The following is a 25,628-nucleotide window of genomic DNA, read 5'->3' on the forward strand; positions in this document are numbered from 1 at the left end:
AATATGTTAAAGTAATTTTTAAACAATTGAAATTCTAATAGGTATAAGCTATTTATGCATAAAATCTGTTATGTTGGCTATTATCAGGGAGGAAGAAATTTTCTTCAACCCTTCCAGGATCTTCTGGCTGGTCTATGAATTAAATTGACATGAGACAGATTAACAGGAGAAAAATCAAGGTTTAATACCATGTACACACAAGAGAGACCCAGGAAAACTGAGTAACTTGCCAAGGCTGAACCCCTAACCCTAAATACCATCTTCAGCTAAAGACAAAAGAGGATGTTGAGAATAGTGGTTTGGGACCTCAAAGGGGAGGAAGACAATTCACATGAAGATGGAAAATCAAATGTTTGGGAAATGCTTATTCAGTGCGTCATGCTGTCACAAAGGGATACAGAATGGACTCTGATCTCTAGGCTCTGAATAGTTGCCCCACCACATCTGGTCCATATTCCCTGAAGATCCCTCTGGTGATGGCTCTTTTTCAGGAACAGGTCTCCTCTATCTAAATTTTTTTAGGCAGTCATGGGGCAGGTCGAAGTTTCTTCCTAAGTCTTCCGGGAGATTTGTTTTCATCTCAAAATTATCTTCATGCCAAAGAGACTTTTTATGGGTGGCAAGTTTTGCTGTCTTACACTTTCAGAATGTTGATGACACATCAGAAATACCTCTAAACTCACCACAAGGAGCAGTGTTTCTGCTCAGGAGTGGGGTGAGCATGTTTCCTATTTTCTGCTCCTGCCAGATAGCCTTGAACCATACGTGAGTCATGTGGTTCTGTGTGAATTTATTTAAACATAGTCCTAATGCATCATTTTTCCTGATCGTGAGTTTTATTTATATATTTTCTTTCATAATACTTTTGGGCCACACAAAATCAACTTTTCCTATGTAGCTTCTGATATCAAGATTTTAGTCTAACATCCCTGGGTTTACAAATACGTGTTTTTGTTGTGAGTCACTACAAAGCACGTGGGAAGCAAGTCAAGTTTAATTAAAATAAATAAAATTGTATGCTTATAATCATCAACCTGCAAGAAATTAAAATATTGATGACTCAGCTGTGGTGAAATTAGGGAGGACTGAAATATTGGTCATACCATCCTGTTTGAAAATGTTTTTCTCTATTTGAAACAACAAAATCAAACTAAAGAAGAAACACATTGATTGACCATCCCCCAACCCAAACCCTCCATCTTCAAACTTATTTTCTTCCTAAAGAAAAATTCCCAGAAATTCTATCTGAATTTTTTTTATCTACAGAAACTCTATCTGAATTTTTTTTAAGCCATATATCCTTCATATGAATGTCTTAGTCTTGTTATTGGAGGTAAAACTCATGCTTAATTAGAATTTATCTAACAGTTGTTATATGTGACCCTGTCTGAGTTACTTTTAATAGATCAAAATAGGACTTACATCTGATATCCCAGAATAGTTACTGAAAATTTAACTAAAATGCTGATTTGGGCAGCTGACTTTGGACTGCTTACCTTGCAAAGCAGGGTCTGGAAACAGTTCTGATTTAACCTCATTGTGTTAATTACTATAAACTTGTTTCATGAGTAGGATAATAATTTTCACTTGAATTGTTGCCCTAAAAGTGGGGTAACTATGCGGCCATTAGATAACAATATATGGTTGTTTTGAGTGTGTGTGTGTATGTGTGCTGACATTTAAGAAGGTATCAGAATTCAAGTAAATTGACACTTTCAATATAAGGATATGTGTCTATTAATGAGTATATAAGAATACAGCCTATGAAGACAGTATTACTCCTGTTGCACAAAAGTGCTTAACAGTGATTGTTGATATGCAGTCTTCATAACATCTTAGCAGAAAGACATGGGAACACTGGCTCCATCCTTTACCTTACTGCTGCTCTCAGATTGTTGTTTGGGGAACTGGATTGTTGGTTTTTTTCTCACTCACTCTTGTATAAGCTATTTATGCTTCTTTATCATTTCCTCAACTAGGGTCTTCTGAAGTCAAGAATTGTATTTTATAAAATCTCTAGGTCCAATATAGAGCCTAATTCATGTCATATACAGACAGACAGATTTATTTAAGAATCACCTGGATTTCATTTTGCAGTCATTATACAAAAATATACCTTTGCTCACTTATCTGTCATATTTTTTTTTTTAAATTTTAAGTGACAATAATCAGAGTAGGCACACTACACAAAGCTGAATACCTGTCAAGGGGATCTCTTAGTCCCCAAAGAGGCTCTTTGTAAACCAAGAATTTAAAAAGTTTAAATGTACTTTTTAGCAACCTGAAATCTGCTGAATTGAAATTTTAGCATTATTTCTATATTTTGTCAACTGTTCCAGAATTGTTGGCATAGTCACCTAGTATCAGGAACACAGAACTAAATAAATTTCAATATAATTTTAATCCATTGCAGTTTCCAAAGAGATGTGTTAGAATGGGTTTTGCACTGTGAGATGCCATCATTAAAAATGTATGCAAATTAAATAACAGATTGCAGACCTGTGTACACTCATTTTTCAAGAAGTGGAAATATTTTTAAATGAATGCTCTCATCTAGTGAATTAATTTTAATTTGTTGATCATATTTCAAACAGAAAATTAAAATTCATCTTGGAATAGTGGTAATGCTTTTATGGTTGTGAACAGATTGAATCAGATAATTTAGTATCTTTTGTAACAAGTTCTTATGTTTTCTATAGGTGGATAAGCGGAGCAGCTGTAGTCAATGCATTTTACTCGTCAGGCAGAAATCAGATAGGTAAGGTCTGTTCTTAAATAACTGTATAATATTTCTCTGTTGGTCCCACGCTTTAGTGCTTTGCATGACCAATTTATTATATTCCCTATAAAAGCAATGTTGAGGCTGAGTTACTGATTTATTGAATATCCTCCTTGGAAATAAATGTATCCATGTACCTCTTTTCACTATAATAGCAAAATTTAAATCAGTATAAGTCACATTAAGTGGTTTTGTTTCTTTTATAACATTCTCATTTATAGCTAAGTGGTTTATCTTATTGTTAAGTACTTTTATTTCAAACTGCTTTTTAAAAAAATTCCCTTATATCTCCATAAAGTTATACTAACTTTAGGACTTTCTAAGCATCAGCATCTTAAGTGGTTTAAGTTTCAAGAACCAAAGTTTCAGAAATCCAATTTTTTTCTCAATTCTGTATGCAGGCATTGGTAGAGATGATCCTGCTCTGTATCATTGTTTTTTCCTAGAAGGTTCCAAGAGAGAAGCTCAGAAAGTTGCAAAGTCGGTTTTACTAGGTTGAACCATGTGGAATTGTGTTTACTTAACCACAAATGGCAACCCACTCCAGTGTTCTTGCCTGGAGAATCCCAGGGACGGGGGAGCCTGGTGGGCTGCCGTCTATGGGGTCGCACAGAGTCAGACACGACTGAAGTGACTTAGCAGCAGCAGCAACCACTTTTGATCCCCCCCAAAATTTATGTTCACTAGTAGTAATATCACATAAATAAGCATAGAAATTAATACCTCTTTGGAGAAATGTCTATTTAGTTCTTTGGCCCAGTTTTTGATTGGGTCATTTATTTTTCTGGAGTTGAGCTGTAGGAGTTGCTTGTATATTTTTGAGATTAGTTGTTTGTCTGTTGCTTCATTTGCTAATATTTTCTCCCATTCTGAAGGCTGCCTTTTCACCTTGCTAATAGTTTCATTTGTTGTGCAGAAGCTTTTAAGTTTAATTAGGTCGCATGTGTTTATTTTTGCTTTTGTTTCCAATATTCTGGGAGGTGGGTCATGGAGGATCCTGCTGTGATGTATGTCAGAGAGTGTTTTGCCTATGTTCTCCTCTAGGAGTTTTATAGTTTCTGGTCTTACGTTTAGATCTTTAATCCATTTTGAGTTTATTTTTGTGTATGGTGTTAGAAAGTGTTCTAGTTTCATTCTTTTACAAGTGGTTGACCAGTTTTCCCAGCACCACTTGTTAAAGAGATTGTCTTTAATCCATTGTATATTCTTGCCTCCTTTGTCAAAGATAAGGTGTCCATAGGTGCGTGGATTTATCTCTGGGCTTTCTATTTTGTTCCATTGATCTATATTTCTGTCTTTGTGCCAGTACCATACTGTCTTGATAACTGTGGCTTTGTAATAGAGCCTGAAGTCAGGTAGGTTGATTCCTCCAGTTCCATTCTTCTTTCTCAAGATAGCTTTGGCTATTCGAGGTTTTTTGTATTTCCATACAAATTGTGAAATTATTTGTTCTAGCTCTGTGAAGAATACCGTTGGTAGCTTGATAGGGATTGCATTGAATCTATAAATTGCTTTGCGTAGTATACTCATTTTCACTATATTGATTCTTCCAATCCATGAACATGGTATATTTCTCCATCTATTAGTGTCCTCTTTGATTTCTTTCACCAGTGTTTTATAGTTTTCTATATAGGTCTTTAGTTTCTTTAGGTAGATATATTCCTAAGTATTTTATTCTTTCCGTTGCAATGGTGAATGGAATTGTTTCCTTAATTTCTCTTTCTGTTTTCTCATTATTAGTGTATAGGAATGCAAGGGATTTCTGTGTGTTGATTTTACATCCTGCAACTTTACTATAGTCATTGATTAGTTCTAGTAATTTTCTGGTGGAGTCTTTAGGGTTTTCTATGTAGAGGATCATGTCATCTGCAAATAGTGAGAGTTTTACTTCTTCTTTTCCAATTTGGATTCCTTTTATTTCTTTTTCTGCTCTGATTGCTGTGGCCAAAACTACCAAAACTATGTTGAATAGTAAAGGTGAAAGTGGGCACCCTTGTCTTGTTCCTGACTTTAGAGGAAATGCTTTCAATTTTTCACCATTGAGGATAATGTTTGCTGTGGGTTTGTCATATATAGCTTTTATTATGTTGAGGTATGTTCTTTCTATTCCTGCTTTCTGGAGAGTTTTTATCATAAATGTGTGTTGAATTTTGTCAAAGGCTTTCTCTGCATCTATTGAGATAATCATATGGTTTTTATTTTTCAATTTGTTAATGTGGTGTATTACATTGATTGATTTGCGGATATTGAAGAATCCTTGCATCCCTGGGATAAAGCCCACTTGGTCATGGTGTATGATCTTTTTAATGTGTTGTTGGATTCTGATTGCTAGAATTTTGTTAAGGATTTTTGCATCTATGTTCATCAGTGATATTGGCCTGTAGTTTTCTTTTTTTGTGGGATCTTTGTCAGGTTTTGGTATTAGGGTGATGGTGGCCTCATAGAATGAGTTTGGAAGTTTACCTTCCTCTGCAATTTTCTGGAAGAGTTTGAGCAGGATAGGTGTTAGCTCTTCTTCTCCAAAGAAGACATACAGATTGCTAACAAACACATGAAAAGATGCTCAACATCACTCATTATCAGAGAAATGCAAATCAAAACCACTATGAGGTACCATTTCACGCCAGTCAGAATGGCTATGATCCAAAAGTCTACAAGCAATAAATGCTGGAGAGGGTGTGGAGAAAAGGGAACCCTCCTACACTTTTGGTGGGAAAGCAAACTAGTACAGCCACTATGGAGAACAGTGTGGAGATTCCTTAAAAAACTGGAAATAGAACTGCCTTATGATCCAGCAATCCCACTGCTGGGCATACACACTGAGGAAACCAGAAGGGAAAGAGACACGTGTACCCCAATGTTCATCGCAGCACTGTTTATAATAGCCAGGACATGGAAGCAACCTAGATGTCCATCAGCAGATGAATGGATAAGAAAGCAGTGGTACATATACACAATGGAGTATTACTCAGCCATTAAAAAGAAAACATTTGAATCAGTTCTAATGAGGTGGATGAAACTGGAGCCTATTATACAGAGTTAAGTAAGCCAGAAGGAAAAACACCAATACAGTATATTAATGCATATATATGGAATTTAGAAAGATGGTAACAATAACCCTGTGTACGAGACAGCAAAAGAGACACTGATGTATAGAACAGTCTTATGGACTCTATGGGAGAGGGAGAGGGTGGGAAGATTTGGGAGAATGGCATTGAAACATGTAAAATATCACGTATGAAATGAGATGCCAGTCCAGGTTCGATGCACGATACTGGATGCTTGGGGCTAGTGCACTGGGACGACCCAGAGGGATGGTATGGGGAGGGAGGAGGGTTCAGGATGGGGAACACATGTATACCTGTGGCAGATTCATTTTGATATTTGGCAAAACTAATACAATTATGTAAAGTTTAAAATTAAAATAAAATAAAAAAAAAAGAAATTAATACCTGGGTGAATAACACTATGAATAATGCAATGGCTTAATAAACCAAAGATATATTTTTTCTCTTCCTGGGAATACCTTGTCATCTTGAAGCTCTCTCTTAAGTATCTTACAAATAGATACATTTCCCCCTGCCCCAAGGATTTTAGTATGAAGAAAGACAACCAACTGATTTAGTACTTCAGTGGAAGTATTCTCAACAGTATAGCCAGCTTCTCCAGGTTTGTTCAGTCTAGCCCTTCATTTCTAAGTGTAGTCAAAAATCAAGTGGGAAGGTAAAGTTTGATGATACTTCTTAACATTGCTTTTAAAACTAGTCTGATACATCTCCCAGCTAGTAAAATGATTACCTGAAACTAGGTCAGAGCCTGTTTAATTATCAACTGAGAACCCATGCAGTCTGTCCTTTGTAAAGTATTCCTAGAAACCATTCAGATCTTTTCCTGAAAGTTGCTCAGTCGCGTCCAACTGTTTGTGACCACATGGACTGTAGCCTGCCAGGCTCCTCTTTCCATGGAATTCTCTAGGCAAGAGTACTGGAGTAGGTAGCTATTCCCTTTTCTAGGGGATTTTCCTGACCCAGAGATCGAACCCAGTTCTTCTGCCTTACAGGCAGATTCTTTACCATCTGAGCCACAAGGGAAACTCTTTATCATTAAAGACCTTTGCTTTTTCTCTGGAGAGTCTTTACTTTGAAGACCTCTTTGATGTTCAGTAGTTCTGTCGGTGTAAAGTCTAGTTCATTCTGCTGCTGTTGCTGTTTAGTCACTAAGTCACGTCCAACCCTTTGCAACCCCATGGACTATAACCTGCCAGGCCCCTTTGTCCATGGGATTCTCCAGGCAAGAATACTGGAGTGGGTTGCCATTTCCTTCTCCAGGGGATCTTCCCAACCCAGGGATTGAACCCACATCTCCTGCTTGGCAGGTGGATTCTTTACTATTGAGCTACCTAGGAAGCCTCTCATTCATTCAAGACTTAAACTAAATAGGATAATTGACTTTTAAAGGATTCCCAAGGCAAAGTGAGGCAGCCTCAACTTCAATTGTGCATTAGGGCAGACTAAAGGATACTGCTTTCTATTAATCCAGCTCAGTATCCTATCAGACCTAGTGCTGAAGCATTCCCAAGAAGACCACTCTGGCATGTTCATCCTCTCAGTCCTCTAGGGCAGGTCAAGACAGACTTCGTTTGTCTCTAAATTACCCCTTGTTCCTGAAGCTGGCTCAAAATTGGTCTGCCTCAGAGATTCCCTGAGCAGAGAAGACCTGGGTATGTTCTCATTTTGAATTTAATACCCTTAAACCAAACAAGCTACAGCAAAAGGAAAAAGAAGTTAAAAGTGGCCTGACATCTCACAAAGCAGACAATTATCATCTGAATAATCAAGAATTGGCTGTAATAAGCATTCTTAATGTATAAGAAAGACCTCTTAAAGATGCTTAATATAAATTCCTCTGATGGAAATAAGAAATCTGAAAAATTGCTAACCTCTTTTCATATGCTTATCTGCTAATAACAGCAGTTCAGAGAAAGGGAAAGTGTCATGCATGAGAACGCTTTGACGCGTACATTTTCTCCTTGACAATTCATTTAAATCTCCAAAATGGGGATTGTCTTAACTAAAAACAATTGAAGATCCTGATCTCTCACTTTCTTCTTCATAAAAGTGTATTTGTATGCCTATCCATGTCCATCCATACCTAGATATACAGCTTTTGCAACTCTCTTAATGGATTTGATATCATGTGCATCACAGAATTAGAACTGGTATAGAATAACATGTCTCATAAATGACCCTCCCACCTTCACACAAATCCCTTAAACTATATCACATGCAATTTCTTGCAGGATTGATCTTTTTATGTTATGGTGAAAAAAGAACTTGTTTTATTATTATATAGGGAGTTATCCATATTAATAATTTCTACTTTTAAAAAATTTCTACTTTTTAAAAAGTAGAAAAAAGTTATGACCACTTTTTGTCATAACTCACACATGTAGGCTAAAAGTGGTCAAAAAGTTATGACCACTTTTTGTCATAACTCACACATGTAGGCTACATTCCAATTTTTATGCACACTTGCTGCTGCTAAGTCGCGTCAGTCGTGTCCGACTCTGTGCGACCCCATAGACGGCAGCCCACCAGGCTCCCTGTCCCTGGGATTCTCCAGGCAAGAACACTGGAGTGGGTTGCCATTTCCTTCTCCAATGCATGAAAGTGAAAAGTGAAGGTGAAGTCGCTCAGTCATGTCCGACTCTTCGCGACCCCATGGACTGCAGCCTACCAGGCTCCTCTGTCCATGGGATTTTCCAGGCAAAAGAGTACTGGAGTGGGGTGCCATTACCCTTGCCCCTTCTCAAAAACAAAAAGTCAACTTTCAGGACAGGAAGGCATGCTGAAAGCAGTAAATTCACTTGTTCCTCTTCCTTATGTAATTGTACCATAGAGCTTTAGGGACCTTTCATGTTATTAGAAAAGCTGCACTTGAATGTTTTGTTAAGTGTTTCTCTGTAAGTTTCAGGCAGTATCCAATCATCTTATTAAACTTTCAAGTCTTATCCAAGGAAATGACAAGTCATTTGAGAAGTCTTAATACTGCTGCATTCTCCTTTTTCAATAACAACAAAATTCTTTTCCAATTTTAGGTAATTTATAAGTAATTTAGAGTATATTCAGCCTGGGTGATCTATGACTACCTTGACATAATTAAACTTTGTAAAATTGTCTTACTCATCCTTCAGCTCAGTTCAGTCCGACTCTTTGCGACCCCATGAATCGCAGCACACCAGGCCTTCCTGTCCATCACCAACTGCTGGAGTTTACTCAAACTCATGTCCGTCGAGTCGGTGATGCCATTCAGCCATCTCATTCCCTGTCGTCCCCTTCTCCTCCTGCCCCCAATCCCTCCCAGCATCAGGGTCTTTTCCAACGAGTCAACTCTGCATGAGGTGGCCAAAGTACTGGAGTTGCAGCTTTAGCATCAGTCCTTCCAATGAACTCCCAGGACTGATCTCCTTTAGAATGGACTGGTTGGATCTCCTTGCAGTCCAAGGGACTCTCGAGAGTCTTCTCCAACACCACAGTTCAAAAGCATCAATTCTTTGGTGCTCAGCTTTCTTCACAGCCCAACTCTCACATCCGTACATGACTACTGGAAAAACCATAGCCTTGACTAGACGGACCTTTGTTGGCAAAGTAATGTCTCTGCTTTTGAATATGCTATCTAGGTTGGTCATAACTTTCCTTCCAAGGAGTGTCTTTTTTAATTTCATGGCTGTAATCACCATCTGCAGTGATTTTGGAGCCCCCCAAAAATAAAGTCTGACACTGTTTCCACTGTTTCCCCATCTATTTCCCCTGAAGTGGTGGGACCAGATGCCATGATCTTCGTTTTCTGAATGTTGAGCTTTAAGCCAACTTTTTCACTCTCTTCTTTCACTTTCAACAAGAAGCTCTTTAGTTCCTCTTCACTTTCTGCCATAAGAGTGGTGTCATTAGGATTCTTATTTTCAGACTTGAGAATTAAGAGTAAATTTTTCCAAACAGGTTGCTATTTCATTTAATATAAAAACAATGTTTAACTTTTCCACCAAAATTGATTTTATCTGATTGCACTCTTGAGCTTTATATCAAAGATTCTAAAATTGAGTTGCTTGCAGCCTTGACAAAATAAACCAGGGAAGTGAGGGGATAGGCGTGAGGAGAAACACTGTCTTTTGTTTCATGGAACAATGGTGTATTTAACTAACTAACTTGTTGACAGTCATGAACATAAAAAATGCACAACTAAGCAGTTGGTAATTATCAACAGTTGTGATGTCTACTAGTAACAACGATAAGACTAATCAGTAAAATCCTCATAAATATTTAGCTGACGGAGTAAAAGGAGAAATCGTGATTTGCAAAGTTGAACTTGAAGACTAGTATTTAATATGAGCCATAAAAATCTTATCACTTGCCTGAAAAATGTATATCAGGGTATAATTAAAGCAGCAGGATCTTTATAGTTAATGTTTAGTCTTAATAGTGTGTTTCATAAGAGCATTTTATATAATGGATGGATTTTAATCAAAGTACATAGTGTGGGAGATAGTCCTCACTTTAAGTTAATAAAGTACTGCACATAATTTTTATACTTCAAGCTAAAAATAATTTCTTGGCACCGTTGATAGCTCAGGCAGCTACACGTGACGTATAATGTTCATCAGAATTCTCCAAGGACAAAAATTTTGTGTGTTTTTTTTAACTTAGTCATTTTGATTGTTAAGACAACTTTCCAGATATTTTTTAAAGATCTAACGAGCACTTAAATTGCCCAGTGTATATTTTAAAGTCTCCTCTGTAAATAGCTCGTATTTATCCCTGAAACACTTACAAGTTAAGGTCATACTCACACACCAGCTGAATGACACAAAACAACGTTTGCTACTCTGTATTAACTAGGTCTTATATTTCTTAAAATAAGCGCCTTTGTTTTGTGCTGTTAATGTTCCATGCAGCAATAGCCCAGGCCTTTACATGTAGCAGATGTTGATACTAATGATTTTTTATTTTTGCTTACAGAACATAATACTTCAGTGGATACTAGAATTTTACAATGTGAAAGATAAAATCTCAAAACTATGAATGTTATGAGGGAAGGGAAGGGCATAGGGGAGGTGGAGAAGTAGAACACCATAGAGACAAAGGCCAGGAAGAATATGCTGTCTTTAGTTAGGAAACAATGATAAGCCATCCAAGGTGTTTTAGCAGGATAGTGATAATGACCACAGTGGCACTTTAATTGGCAGGCAGGATAGAGTAGATTTAGGATAGACTGAAGTTGGGGGAGACTGGAAGTAAGAAGATCTAAGAAAGCCAATTAGGAAATTAAGTAATTCTTCAGGTAAGAAATGAGAGCATGAACTCAGAAGGTGGCCAGTAGGACTGATAGGAGGAGATAAACAGAAGAAATGCTTCTGGAAAGAAGGCACAGGACCTGATGTTTTCCATACTAGATCATATAAGGACTTTGTAGAAAGAAAGGAGACATGAAAGATAAACAGAAAAATGTTCACTTTGGGTGATCGAGACTCTTCACATGCTATTAGCAGAAATAATAAACTCAGATGGTTTAGAAGGGAAATGAGGAGTTAGATGTGTGACACATGAAATTTAAACAGTATGAAATGTCTAAGTATAGAAAATTAGCTAGTTAAGACAGATGTCAGGGTAGATATAAAAATCACAATTCATTTACTTACAAGTCTTTAGGACACTGTACAAAATTCACTCATTCATTCATCAGTTATTGATTTATTCAGCACATTTCCTGAGTACCTGTTATGTTCCAGGCACTATCCAATTTAAAGTGCTAGAGATAATTAAAAATTCAAATGGACTCAAAAACAAATAAACAAATACATGTATGTGCAAACAAATCTATGCTCTCAAAGAGCTAATACTTGAGGTGCTTTGAGGAAGACATGAAAAACGAAGGACTAAACAACCATAAATAAATAAATAGTCACATGCCTTGATGAAAATTTAAAAAGGTTATGTGATTAGGGGGTACTTTTGATTGTCTCTGTTTATTTACTAAGCTATTGTAGATGGATAAACTGTTAGACATGGTAAAAACAATACTTCTGTTATTAACTGTTTCTCCCAAATATTTGCAGTGGAAAGACCTTCTGAATGAGATGATAATTTTCCCTTGCTCTAAATTCCTTATAGCATGAAAACAATCTTAACGGATGTTATACAGTCAGTTGTAATTATAAATCACAGATATGATGTATTCTGGGATAAACTCTTTACTGTCATCAACAATAAATGATGACCTGGGGACTTCCGTGGTGGCCCAGTGGTTAAGAATCTGCTCTTTCACTACAGGGAGCATGGGTTCGATCCCTGGTTAGGGAACTAAGATCCCGCTTGCCTTGGCAGTGCACCCAAAATAAATAAAATAAAATATAAAGAAATAACAGCATCTTAATATCCTTTTTTTTAAAAAAACCAATAGATGACCTGCATTTGTTTCTGTCACAGAAGATTTTTGTATACAATTAAGTGAAACTGACATACTGGAAAGCAGCTTAGCAGGCAAACAGCCAATCCAATGCCTGTCATTACAGAAAAAAAACTACAAGCAATCTTTAACCATCTTCTTTGCTTATAGTCTTCCCAGCTGGCATTCTGCAGCCACCCTTTTTCAGTGCCCAGCAGCCTAAGTCATTGAACTACGGGGGCATTGGCATGGTCATAGGACACGAAATCACCCATGGCTTCGATGACAATGGTAAAGTACAACTGATGCTTTTATTTGCCTGAGATATACCCTAGTAAACCTAATTAAGAGTTATAATAATGTATCGATATAAAACACATTTATTCATCAGTGTATCATTAGCCTAACAATCACTGCACTTTTAATGTTCCTTTTAAATTGTTGCTTTAGAAGATCAGAATTTTCTAATAGTGAGGTTTAGTAACGTGTGCTTTTTACTCTGACAGAATAAAACAATATCCACATTGAGAAAACACTGATATTTGTCAACACCAATGATAATGTTTGTTCTCATTTCATGATTATGTCTTATCTCTCCAGAATTTTAGAGGGTAGAGTCCATGTCTTAAAATTAGATGTAAACTCGGAAAGTAAGGTGCCCCCAGGACTTTTAAACTTCCTGTGGTCAGAGACTTTTTTTTTTTGACTGCATCTCACATCTACTACTTAGTTCACAGCCTTGCAAACAGTAGGAAATTAAATGTTTACATGCTGCCCCAAACAGCAACATAGATTTCGAGTTTCAATGAAATTTGAGAGGAATAGAAGTAAAGACATGAGAGATGTAAAGAGGTAGGAGTTGAAGCTGTAACAAAGATCAGTTCACAATTGGAAAGAAAATAAAAACAGTAGAGAGAAAATAATTAAGCCTTAATCTAACTTCAAAGCTTCAGAAGAAGAAAAGGAGACAGGAGGGATATACTAAGGGTCTGTTAACTCAATTAAACTATATAGCAATCTTCACAAGTAGATATTAATACTATTTCCACGTTTCAAACAGAAAAATATAGAGACACATAAGACTTGGTCAAAGTTACAAAACTGGGAATTGGTGGAACCAGGATATGGGTTCAGGTAGTCTGTCTTTATAGCCCTTACCTTATTCACTACATCATAGATAACTGTTTAAAAGATGACAAAATCAAGTGTCAAAATTATAATGTATATAAATGCTGCTGAAGCTCAAAAAGGAGAAAGATCAATGTAGTTAGGATCAGCAAGAAAGCCCCAAGAGTAAAAGTGACTTTTTGTTCATGCTTGAAGTAGGGCAAAACTATGAGTCCACAATTACTAATGAAGGGTTTGAGATAGGAAATGAACGCCATAGTGAAATACTGACCTCTTTAAAAATCTCAGAACATCAAAGTGAACAGATTTGGTTCATCCAAACAAAAATCATCCAACAGAAACAAGTCATAATTTCAGGAGTATTTATCTGGTGGCCTTGGCTGAGACATCAACAACCAAGTGGGTAAAATTGGATTAATCTGGATTAATACTAGGGCATATCAGCATAGAGAGCCCAAATGGTCTGGTTTTTATCAACCCTAGATGAGAAAGCAGAACAGTTTATCTACTCATCTGTCCAGGTTAATGTTCTCTTGCATGCTTGGTATTTCAGTCCTTGCACTTTGAATTAAAGATATCTTATTGCAACTCTTGATGTAATGAGTTCTCATTTTACTTAGATAAATATATATTCCAGGCAGAAATTTTAACAAGGATGGAGACCTTGTTGACTGGTGGACTCAACAGTCTGCAAATAATTTTAAAGACCTATCCCAGTGCATGGTGTACCAGTATGGGAACTTCTCCTGGGACCTAGCAAATGGACAGCATGTATGTCATCAGCATTCTCTTCAAAAGTTGTATTCAACCTTAAGTGAATTACTGATGTTTTCTTAACAATCCAAACATAGTTAAGGATCTTTAAGTGTTTTTTGTTTTTTTTTTTTAAACAGCTCAATGGAATTAATACACTGGGAGAAAACATTGCTGATAATGGTGGTATTGGCCAAGCATACAGAGTGAGTAATATTTTCTTTCCATTTTAGTGGTTAGAGTGGATATTGATGACATTTAATCATTCATTTTAAAGCTTTTTGCAAAAGATACATGTAACAATAGAAAATTGAAAATACACAGGAGAAAGGGGATTGTAAATATGCTAATAAGAAGGGACAATACAGTTGATAGGCTTGAGCTAGATACCATTCTCTAAGCTTCAAAGAAAGGAAAGAGAAAAGGAAACAGAATATTATAATGACAGAATTGAGGAGTATGCAAGTTCCATAGAGGAGGCAACATTTTCCTAAGAAATAATCTCTGAGATAGTTTTTTAGGAAAGATAGTCTACAAAAAGATTTATTATAGAATCATTCACTGACGTACTGAACAGGACTCTCAGTTTCTTAGCAGGTGAAGCAGTATTTGGGAATAATAATCAACATAAACCCAGTCCAATTACAGTGATAAGTGAAGGATTGAAGTGATATGGTTCCTGCAAGTAGCCTTGTAATGGTCCATACCGTAAACGCAGAGGAGTATATTGTTGGAATATCCTTTAGAATCTCATTTAGGCTTGCATTCAACAATACTTTCTGAGGCCTTCACTCTGTGTTTGGCACTATTCTTGGTGCTAGAGATCCAGCTTCAAACCCTTCATAAAAGATGCCATTATTTGATGATCTGAACCAGGATTAAAGATGGCCTGCTGCTGCTGCTGCTAAGTCACTTCAGTTGTGTCCGACTCCGTGTGACCCTGTAGACGGCAGCCCACCAGGCTCCCCCGTCCCTGGGATTCTCCAGGCAAGAACAGTGGAGGGGGTTGCCATTTCCTCCTCCAATGCATGAAAGTGAAAAGTGAAAGGGAGGTCGCTCAGTTGTGTCCGACTCTTCGCGACCCCATGGACTGCAGCCTACTAGGTTCCTCCATCCATGGGAGTTTCCAGGCAAGAGTATTGGAGTGGGATGCCATTGCCTTCTCCAAAGATGGCCTAGTGGATACTATGTGTACAAAAAAAAGTAGAGTTTTTCACAAAAGAGTGGGGGAATAATGATCTTGGAAGTAAATACGGAGTGAGTATGATTTTGAGTTGTTTTCCCAACCCTGAGATAGCCCACATGTGGGAGAAAAAGGCAGAGGCTACGTGAGAGGACACGGGACAAGGTGTCCACAGGAGAGAATCAGGCTACTGACATAAGATGGATGGAATGTTCATTGTAGTGGATGAAGATGTAGTGTTATTTGTTCACCATAGAGATGTTTGGGTTGGAGGGGAGAAGAGACTTGGTGGTTGGGTCAGGAAGAAGGAATGATCAGAACAATGTGGGAGAGGTGACTTGTGAGGCCTGTAAATTGGCAGTGACCCGAATGATCAAAGTGTGAGACTTGGGAGATAAATCTGGCTGGAAATTTTCCTAAAGAATGAATCCCAGCCAAGTCCTGGGGGATGGTCGATTACTGCTTCTTTGAATATTTGATCTGTTTTTTTTTTTTTTTAAACTCGATGCCACATATTGTACATTTTACATCTTTGGGTGGGGAAAATTTTTGTTCTCCTGTTAATATTCTTGAGCTTTATTTTAGGGTGCAGTTAAGTCCCTCAGAAATGGCTAGATCCTTTTAGATCTTGCTTTTACATCGTGTTAGGTATGTCTGGGGTAGTGCTCAGTCTAGGGATAGTTCTTCACTGCTGAGCAACACCCTGTGTGAACCTAAAGGTCTTCCAATCTTGTATTGTGTGAGTACCAGACGTTTTATCTCGAATCCTTTTCTGCAGTCCCTTCCGTAGCCTTGGATAGTTTGCCCACATGTATACTCAGGTACTCAGCTGAATACTGAGGGGATGTTTGATTTCTGAGAGTCTCTTTCTCTGCATTTTCTCCTCTTCACCCTGTCCTTGATGTCCTTGAATTCTCAATGCCTTTTCCTCACCCGTTCGCAAAGTCCACCAGGCTCCACTGGGGTTTCCTGCTCTATTTTGTGTTCCATAGTGCTCAAGTTATTAGCTAGGGCAGTCATAGGGCTCCTCTTGTTTACTATCTCCTAGAGATCAGATTTTGCCTGATGTCTAGCGTCATGCAAACCATTGTTTAATATATTTTGTCTATTATTTGGTTGTTTCAGCGGAAGGATAAATTCAGTCTCAGTCTCTCCATCTTGCCTGGAAGTGGAAGGAATTGACCCTTTTAATAGTCCTTGGTGATTCTAATACACAATCAGATTGAGAATCACTGCTGTAAAAATTCGGCCAAAGTCTGAGTTAAGTGTACTTCCATGGAGATCCTCATGTAGAACAAGTACAGGTTAAGAATAACAAAGCAAATTACAATTGTGCAAATATATTATTATATATGAAGTCTTGACTTGTAATACTCCCTGGTAGATTGTGAAATCCCTCAGAGGAGTAGGTTCATGTCTTTCCTATATCTCCAGCATCTTTGCACATTAGAGATGCAGAAAATCTATGTTGATGACAAGCAAGAAGAAATGAAATATATCTTCTGTGTATCTAATTATCACCTTTCTTTTTTTCAGTTAAAGCTAACACATCTCAGAAATTTGTTGTCAATCCCATTCTTAAGTATATTTTGTAGCGGAAAACTATATTTTCCAATAGTGTCTATAAATCCTTAAGAATTAAGGACATTTCCTGACATTCAGTAATCTAAATTCCTCCTTCGTAGGATGACTGAGGTTCAATTTATTTTGCCCTGTCTTCAGGGGCCATAATAATTGCTCATCCTTATTCTTAGAATCATATGGTGCTAAACCTCTAAGGAATCTCAGGAGACGCCCTTAACTTTTCTCAAGTATCTCTCAAATGAAATCTGTTGTGAATCTCTTTTTACCGAGAGTGATAACCCAGTCAAGTATAGCAATTACAGATTCTCTTGGCTACTCTTTCTTCCAACTAGCTAGACTTACTCATCTATAGAACAACATTTAGATAAGTTTTTTATCACTTATGTAAATCCATCCTTTCAGTTAACATTTGTTGATTTTCTGACATTAGCTAGGCTTTTATCATCTGTTAATCATTAATCTTATTCTTTTCAGAGTATTTGTAAATAAATTCTAGTTTTCTTTCTAATCCATTAAATACTTGAAGGTTGCCATAACTAAATGTATTATTATGGTGATTCTGATATTAATTACTTGGTCACATGATCTTCAAATAGGTTTATGTATAAATTTAAAAATTATAAACATCATGTTTCTATTTCGTTAACTGCCTAGGCCTATCAAAACTATGTTAAAAAGCATGGTGAAGAAAAATTACTTCCTGGACTTGACCTAAATCACAGACAACTGTTCTTCCTGAATTTTGCCCAGGTATTGTTATCTTTCTTGATTGATAGATATGAAAATCATTTTGAGTTATAATTTCATACTAAGTTAGATATTGCATACTGAGTTTTCTTGTTTTAATTGATTGTGGCAGAGCATTTGATTGACTGACTTTCATTGTGTGTAATAGTCTGTCAGACCGTATTAATGATAATTGTGTTTCTGGTTGCCTATTATTAAACATTATTTGAAGAGTAATTGGCTGTGGAATGCAGAACTTCTATTTAATTTCTGCAATAGGAAGTTTGCTTTTCTTCCAAACTGCCCAAACAAATAATCCTTGATGCAACCTGAGAATACTGCTTTCCTTTCTCCATTTCTGTCCCTAGGTGTGGTGTGGAACCTACAGGACGGAGTATGCTCTCAACTCCATTAAAACAGATGTGCACAGTCCAGGCAATTTCAGGTGTGTGGGTATCAATAGGGTCAAAGTGCTCCAATATTGGCTCCATTATTTCAGATTTGGAGGGTTGTTTTTGACTCTGATTCTGTACAATTTGGAAATCCAGTGCTTTTCTTTTTCCTTTCATTTTTTTCGTTTTGTTTTTTGAGGGTCTCAGAAAGAATTAACCAAACACGTCAAGATATATGTCATGTTTACCCAAGCATAGCCTTGACTGCTCTTATCTTCAGATTGTATATAACCTAGGCCCAGTTGTTAATGAATTCCAACAAAGATGTCACCTCGGAACAGTGGCTCTATTTAAAGCTAGCAGAGACATTTCTAAGGCTACAAAAGGCAAAGGCCTAGAACCAGTGAGTAGCTGTTCCAAAAAGATTTCCATTCAACACAGAGGAAAATTTTCTAGTAATTAAAAGGTCCCAACGTGGAGTAAAGTTGTTCCCAAAACTCCAGGAAAGAGTATGATGAAGCAGAGGTCAGAGAATAGCCTGGCAGGGATGCTGGAGGAAAATTCTACTCTGTGCAGAGTAGAAGGTTGAATTATAAGGTATCTAAAGTCCTTCCCAATTCAGAAAATCTAAGAGAACACCAGATTGAAAGAAGATCAACCAGCTATCATTTGAATGTTAAATTTAAGTCCCTGTGTGTCTGTTTTAGGGCCGAGTTCCTAATTCCTACCCCTTCCTCAGGTTCTAAACTCTTCCTCACTGATTTGCTGATCAGCAGCAGCACCTCTCAGGCATGAATGTATGAGAAACAAATTAAAATTTCTGTAGGCTTATTGGGAAACAGTTTGAGAACAAAAGGAAACTAATGGGCTAATTTTAAAAGCTTCTCCTAAAACAAACACAAACATACTACCCAGATCATTCATTCCTGAGAAAAATACACATTCAATTGTGAAATAATAAAAAAGCATATTTAAAATTAAAGAATTTACTCATCTTATTCTTGTAGCATCATCACCATTTAGTATTTGCCTTAACAGTTTTTTCAAATTCATTCATTCAACAATTGATTATTGTATGCCTATTATATGTATAGTGCAAACTAAATTTATCCTTGCTAAGATGTACAAATTAAGTTCTTTTTTAGATAAAAAAGTGAAGTGCTAGTCACGTAGTTACATCCAACTCTTTGCAACCCCACAGACTGCAGCCCGCCAGGCTCCTCTGTTCATAGAATTCTCCAGGCAAGAATACTGGAGTGAGAAGCCATTCTCTTCTCCAGGGGATCTTCCCAACCCAGGGATCGAACCCTGGTCTCTTGCATTGCAGGCAGATCCTGTACTGTCTGAGGCATGAGCAGCATAATCCCTGGACCAATTCTCATTATGGTTTTGTAATTTTTAGGTGTTTTTTTTTTTTTTTTTAATTTTAAAAATTTTACTTCCAGTTTTATTAAGATATAATTAACATACACCACGGTATAAGTTTCAGATGTATAGCATAATGGTTCAAATTGCATACATCATGAAGTGATTACCATAACATTAATAACTTTATTGAACTATCGTCTCAAATATATACAAAATTAAACTAAAAAATTCTTTTTCCTTATGATGAGAACTCTTCCATCTTACACTCTTAACTGTCATGTGTAACATACAGCAGTGTTAATTTTATCTGTCATGTTGTGCATTGCATCCCTAGTATTTATTTCTTTTATAACCGAAGTTTGTACCTTTCAACTACCTTCATCCAATTCCCCTCCCCCTGATAACCACAAATCTGATAGATTTTCCTCTGAGTGTGTTTCTTTATTTTATTTTTTAATATAAATTTATTTATTTTAATTGGAGGCTAATTACTTTATAATATTGTATTGGTTTTGCCATCCGTCAACATGAATCCACCACAGGTGTACATGTGTTCCCCACTGAACCCCCCTACCACTTCCCTCCCCATCCCATCCCTCTGGGTCATCCCAGTGCACCAGCCCCAAGCATCCTGTATCATGCATTGAGTATAATTGACCTACAATACCATGTTAATTCCTGCTCCAAAACAGTGATTCAATAGCTTTAATTTTTTAAAGTTGTCTTTTTCCTTACTGAAGTCTTTAGAAGTTAAGGTCTAAAAATCTGGGGATAACAGAGTATTTATAAGCTCACACAAATGACCATAACTAATCTGTCAAAGCTCTGCCCTATAGAGCATCATGAACCAAAGCATATATCCATAAAATGCCCAGGTTAATTTAAGTAATTTTATCCAGTACTTTGTATGTACAGCATCCTCAAAGAACAAGGGGTAGCATATTAATATTTTGACAGCTAATGTTTATCTCTTGAGTATTACCATTTTTATTTTAACCAGTGGATTAAAATTTCTGTGTTTAAAATAAATTTTCCAACTTCCTGCCTTATTAACACAGCATCCTGAAGAAAACCTCAGCTTTCTTTTTTGATGATACAGATTTTTGTTATGAGTAATACTTATGGTTTCACTGTTTATTAGGTTAGAGACGGCCTCAGAGGCTGTAGCATGTGGAGTAATTCCTACACTATAGAGCCATTATGGTGATTTTATTTACTTTTCAGTTAAGGTTTTTTATTAGGATTTTTCTACCTGTTGTCTCTTCCCTAGTATTTTTTTTTTCTTATTATGAAATTGCCTGCCTTCAGCCATCCCATTTGTCCATTCCTATTGGCTCAAAAAACATATCCTACAGTTTATGGCAGAAAATGAATGCAAACCTTGAATTAAGAAAAGTGTTGAGTTCCATTCAGGGCTCTGCCATTTATGAGCTGTTTCTTAATCATCTGGGTCTCAATTTCTTGATATATAAAATGAGAAGTAAATTATAATAAGAGTTGCTTGGGGGGCTAATGTTAATGTATATGAAATCTCTATTACATGTATGTGCTTGAAAATTAGTGCCTGAATTACTTTTATGTGAGAGAAATGTGAACAGAATAAGAGTTCCTATGAATAAAGCATATGGATTTTGCAGTCATTCCCTATTTAGCTGACAGTCAAGGGTTTTTTGGGTTTTTTTCTCTCATTTCTTATGTCTTCATAGTTCAAAATGTCAATAACTGATCACCAGTAAGTGATCATATAGGTAAACAAGGAATTTTTTTCCACTCCCAATTTTAAACTGAAAATAGTATTTTGTTATAAATATGTAAAATTATTTGTAACTTTTGTTTTCTTTGTTCTGGCCCAAAAGATGCCTCTTTGACTATTTTTCATTCATAATAAGAGAAGTATGTGTTGATTTTTTTATAAAAGAGTAAATGGAATGCCAACCTTTTTTCCAGGAAAATTATTATTTTCTCTGGAGGTAAAGGGATTTCCTCAGCAAAAGGTTGAGGTCATATTTAGTTTTGGAAACAGGCTGCTTCCTGGCTGTACAAAGTAAAATACATTTTTTTTAAAAGAACCTTAAAAACCAATAGACACTGAGTTGCTATTGAAAAACTGTGCATAGTGGTTTCTGTAGAAATATACCTGAAATGAAGGGAGATTTTGTAACTTTATACTTAAATAACCACACTATCAAAAGTATAAGGCCAAGTATAGTTGGTTTAAGTTGAATCTATAGAAGCACATTGTGTGTGTGTGTGTGTGTGTGTGTGTGTGTGCACTCAGTTGCTTTGTCATGTTTGAGTTTTCGCAACCCCATGAAATGTAGCCCGCCAGAATCCGATGTCCGTGGGATTTTCCAGGCAAGAATACTGGACCCAGTTGCCATTTCATACGCAGGGATTGAATCTGCATCTCTTGCATTTAAGATGGATTCTTTACCACTGAGCCGCCTGGGAAGCTCACACACAACACTAGGTTTAGGCTATAATTGTTTTATTCCTCCTAACTAAAGTCTTATGTACTTTAAACTTTAGTATTTAAAAACCTTTCCTCCTGATATTCTGGAAATTTAAATGACTTCATTTGGAAATCTAATTTTTGTTAGCTCTCTACAGTCACTTCAGGGAATGGTTGCTATGATACTATTTATTATACAATCTATAAATGTGTTTCTAAGGTTATTCAGATATAATATTTCTGTATAAGATATAAAGGTCTGATCATTTTTAAAGTAAATCCAAATAGACAAAAATGATACCCATGTCTGCTTCCTAAATAGTACGGGTGCTAATCTAGATACTTAGATTGCTTGAGATCATCCACCAGTCAGAATAAAGTATATTTTACAGATCCTAGTAGTAGTAGTTCAGTCGCTCAGTCGTGTACAACTCTTTGCGACCCCATGGACTGCAGCACCCCAGGCCTCCTTGTCCATCACCAACTCCCGACTTTACCCAAACTCATGTCCATTGAGTCAGTGATGCCGTCCAACCATCTCATCTTCTGTCGTCCCCTTCTCCTACTGCCCACAATCTTTCCCAGCATCAAGGTCTTTACAAATGAGTCAGCTCTTTGCATCAGGTGGCCAAAGTATTGGAGTTTTAGCTTCAGCATCAGTCCTTCCAATGAACACCCAGGGCTGATCTCCTTCAGGATGGACTGGTTGGATCTCCTTGCAGTCCAAGGGACTCTCAAGACTCTCCTCCAACACCACAGTTCAAAAGCATCAATTCTTTTGTGCTCAGCTTTCTTCACAGTCCAACTCTTACATCCATACATGACCACTGGAACAACCATAGCCTTGACTAGACGGACCTTTGTTGGCAAAGTAATGTCTCTGCTTTTGAATATGCTGTCTAGGTTGGTCATAACTTTCCTTCCAAGGAGTAAGCGTCTTTTAATTTCATGGCTGCAATCACCATCTGCAGTGATTTTGGAACCCCCTCCCCCAAAATAAAGTCTGACACTGTTTCCCCATCTATTTGCCATGAAGTGATGGGACCAGATGCCATGGTCTTAGTTTTCTGAATGTTGAGCTTTAAGCCAACTTTTTCACTCTCCTCTTTCACTTTGATCAAGAGGCTTTTGAGTTCCTCTTCACTTTCTGCCATAAGGGTGGTGTCATCTGCAAATCTGAGGTTATTGATATTTCTCCCGGCAATCTTGATTCCAGCTTGTGCTTCATTCAGCCTAGTGTTTCTCATGATGTACTCTGCATATAAGTTAAATAAGCAGGGTGACAATATACAGCCTTGATGTACTCCTTTTCCTATTTGGAACCAGTCTGTTGTTCCATGTCCAGTTCTAACTTGCTTCCTGACCTGCATATGGGTTTCTCAAGAGGCAGGTCAGGTGGTCTGGTATTCCATCTCTTTCAGAATTTTCCACAGTTTATTGTGATCCACACAGTCAAAGGCTTTGACATAGTCAATAAAGCAGAAATAGATGTTTTTCTGGAACTCTCTTGCTTTTTCAATGATCCAGCAGATGTTGGCAATTTGATCTCTGGTTCCTCTGCCTTCTCTAAAACCCACTTGAACATCTGGAATTTCATGATTGCTGAAGCCTGACTTGGAGAATTTTGAGCATTACTTTGCTAGCGTGTGAGATGAGTGCAATTGTGTGGTAGTTTGTGCGTTCTTTGGCATTGCCTTTCTTTGGGATTGGAATGAAAACTGACCTTTTCCAGTTCCGTGGCCACTCCTGAGTTTTCCAAATTTGCTGGCATATTGAGTGCAACACTCACAGCATCATCTTCCAGGATTTGAAATAGCTCAACTGGAATTCCATCACCTCCACTAGCTTTGTTCATAGTGATGCTTCCTAAGGCCCAGTTGACTTCACATTCCAGGATGTCTGGCTCTAGGTCAGTGATCACACATTGTGATTATCTGGGTCGTGAAGATCTTTTTTGTACAGTTCTTCTGTGTATTCTTGCCACCTCTTCTTAATATCTTCTGCTTCTGTTAGGTCCATACCATTTCTGTACTTTATTGAGCCCATCTTTGCATGAAATGTTCCCTTGGTATCTCTGATTATCTTGAAGAGATCTCTAGTCTTTCCCATTCTATTTTTTCCATTTCTTTGCACTGATCACTGGGGAGGGCTTTCTTATCTCTCCTTGCTATTCTTTGGAACTCTGCATTCAAATGGGTACATTTTTCCTTTCCTCCCTTGCTTTTCACTTCTCTTCTTTTCACAGCTATTTGTAAGGCCTCCTCAGACAGCCATGTTGCTTTTTTGTGTAAGGCCTCCTCAGAAAGTCATGTGTTCTTTTTCTTGGATAGATTCTATACCACTATTAATGCTAGAAATGTTTAACACAGCTTGGAGCTTGGTGGGCTGCAGTTCATGAGGTCGCTAAGAGTTGGACACGACTGAGCAACTTCACTTTCACTTTTCACTCTCATGCATTGGAGAAGGAAATGGCAACCCACTCCAGTGTTCTTGCCTGGAGAATCCCAGGGACGGGAGAGCTTGGTGGGCTGTCGTCTATAGGGTCACACAGAGTCGGACACAACTGAAGCGACTTAGCAGCAGCAGCAATATCTAATATTTTTAAAAGAATATTCTTTCTAATGATTTATTTAGACATTTTAAAGTAATGTGGCTATTTTATTCCTTATTATTCTATGATTGGTCTTCCCTGGTGGCTCAACTGGTAAAGAATCCACCTGCAATGCAGGAGACCCCAGTTTTATTTCCTGGGTTGGGAAGATCCCCTGGAGAAGGGATAGGCTACCCACTCCAGTATTCTCGGGCTTCCCTGGTGGCTCAGATGGTAAAGAATCTGCCTGTAATGTGGGAGACCTGGGTTCGATCCCTGGGTGGGAAGATCCCCTGGAGAAGGGATAGGGTACCCACTCCGGTATTCTTGGGCTTCCCTGGTGGCTCAGATGGTAAAGAATCCGCCTGTAATGTGGGAGACCTGGGTTTGATCCCTGGGTTGGAAAGATTCCCTGGAGGAGGGCATGGCAACCCACTCCAGTATTCTTGCCTGGAGAATCTCCATGGACAGAGGAGCCTGGTGGGCTACAGTCCAAGGGGTCTCAAAGAGTCGGACACGACTGAGTGACTAAGCACAACACAGCACATTCTATGATTTAGCATGTCGAAGCTAAGCCCTCTTTGAAATACTGATGTTTCCTCCATTTACCTTAAATATTAGGATTCATTTCTGGTATTTTATACATGGTGTGGATATTAGTGGGCTTTGTAGAATTTCTTTTAGCACTTACTAATCTTTAGCCCATGCCTGCGAATCTATTCACACATTTATTTCTTGATGAATTTATAATGGAACACATGTGGACCAATGTGACCTTACCTTAAAAGAATCATGAATGTTAGTTAATGATAAATTTTAAACAGTTTATTCATGAATGAAGCTAATTAACCTTGTATCCCTGTTGTGTGTTTTAAACAAGTAACAAAAGATTTTCAGAGAACTCATAAATTGTTAAAAGCTCATTCAGTAATTTAAAAAACAGTTAATTTCAAGCAGGAGTAGTCAGATTTGTGGTAGATAAAGTTCATTCTTGATTACATGATGTTCAACTGCACATCTCTTAGATATTTTCAGTACAAGTGATTATTTGCCAAGGTAATAAGCAGTAGGAATATGATAAGATAGCAGTAATATATGTTTTATATAATAAACTAAAAGTTTCAAGAAAATTACTTTAGGAAATAATAAAAGATGTTATTGTCTCCTCTTATTATAAACACAAATATATATAGTTTTCATATAGCATTTAAAAATTATGAAATATGATCCTA

General features: G+C 37.3%; 1 protein-coding gene across 8 annotated transcripts in view; it reads left to right on the forward strand.

The window, feature by feature from the left end:
• MME (membrane metalloendopeptidase) overlaps nt 1-25,628 on the forward strand; it is a 116,208-nt gene that overhangs the window by 84,786 nt on the left and 5,794 nt on the right. For all 8 annotated transcript variants that reach the window (XM_086317594.1, XM_086317602.1, XM_086317616.1 and 5 more), the window contains 6 exons: nt 2,700-2,758; nt 12,392-12,511; nt 13,986-14,119; nt 14,242-14,307; nt 17,523-17,618; nt 17,963-18,039. In XM_086317594.1, coding sequence (XP_086173720.1) covers nt 2,700-2,758; nt 12,392-12,511; nt 13,986-14,119; nt 14,242-14,307; nt 17,523-17,618; nt 17,963-18,039 — 552 coding nt within the window. The remainder of the gene's footprint in view (nt 1-2,699; nt 2,759-12,391; nt 12,512-13,985; nt 14,120-14,241; nt 14,308-17,522; nt 17,619-17,962; nt 18,040-25,628) is intronic.

Source organism: Bos grunniens, chromosome 1 (assembly GCF_055505025.1).
Source record: "Bos grunniens cultivar Pamir isolate PY7600 chromosome 1, Bosgru_T2T1.0, whole genome shotgun sequence".
Classification (NCBI taxonomy): domain Eukaryota; kingdom Metazoa; phylum Chordata; class Mammalia; order Artiodactyla; family Bovidae; genus Bos; species Bos grunniens.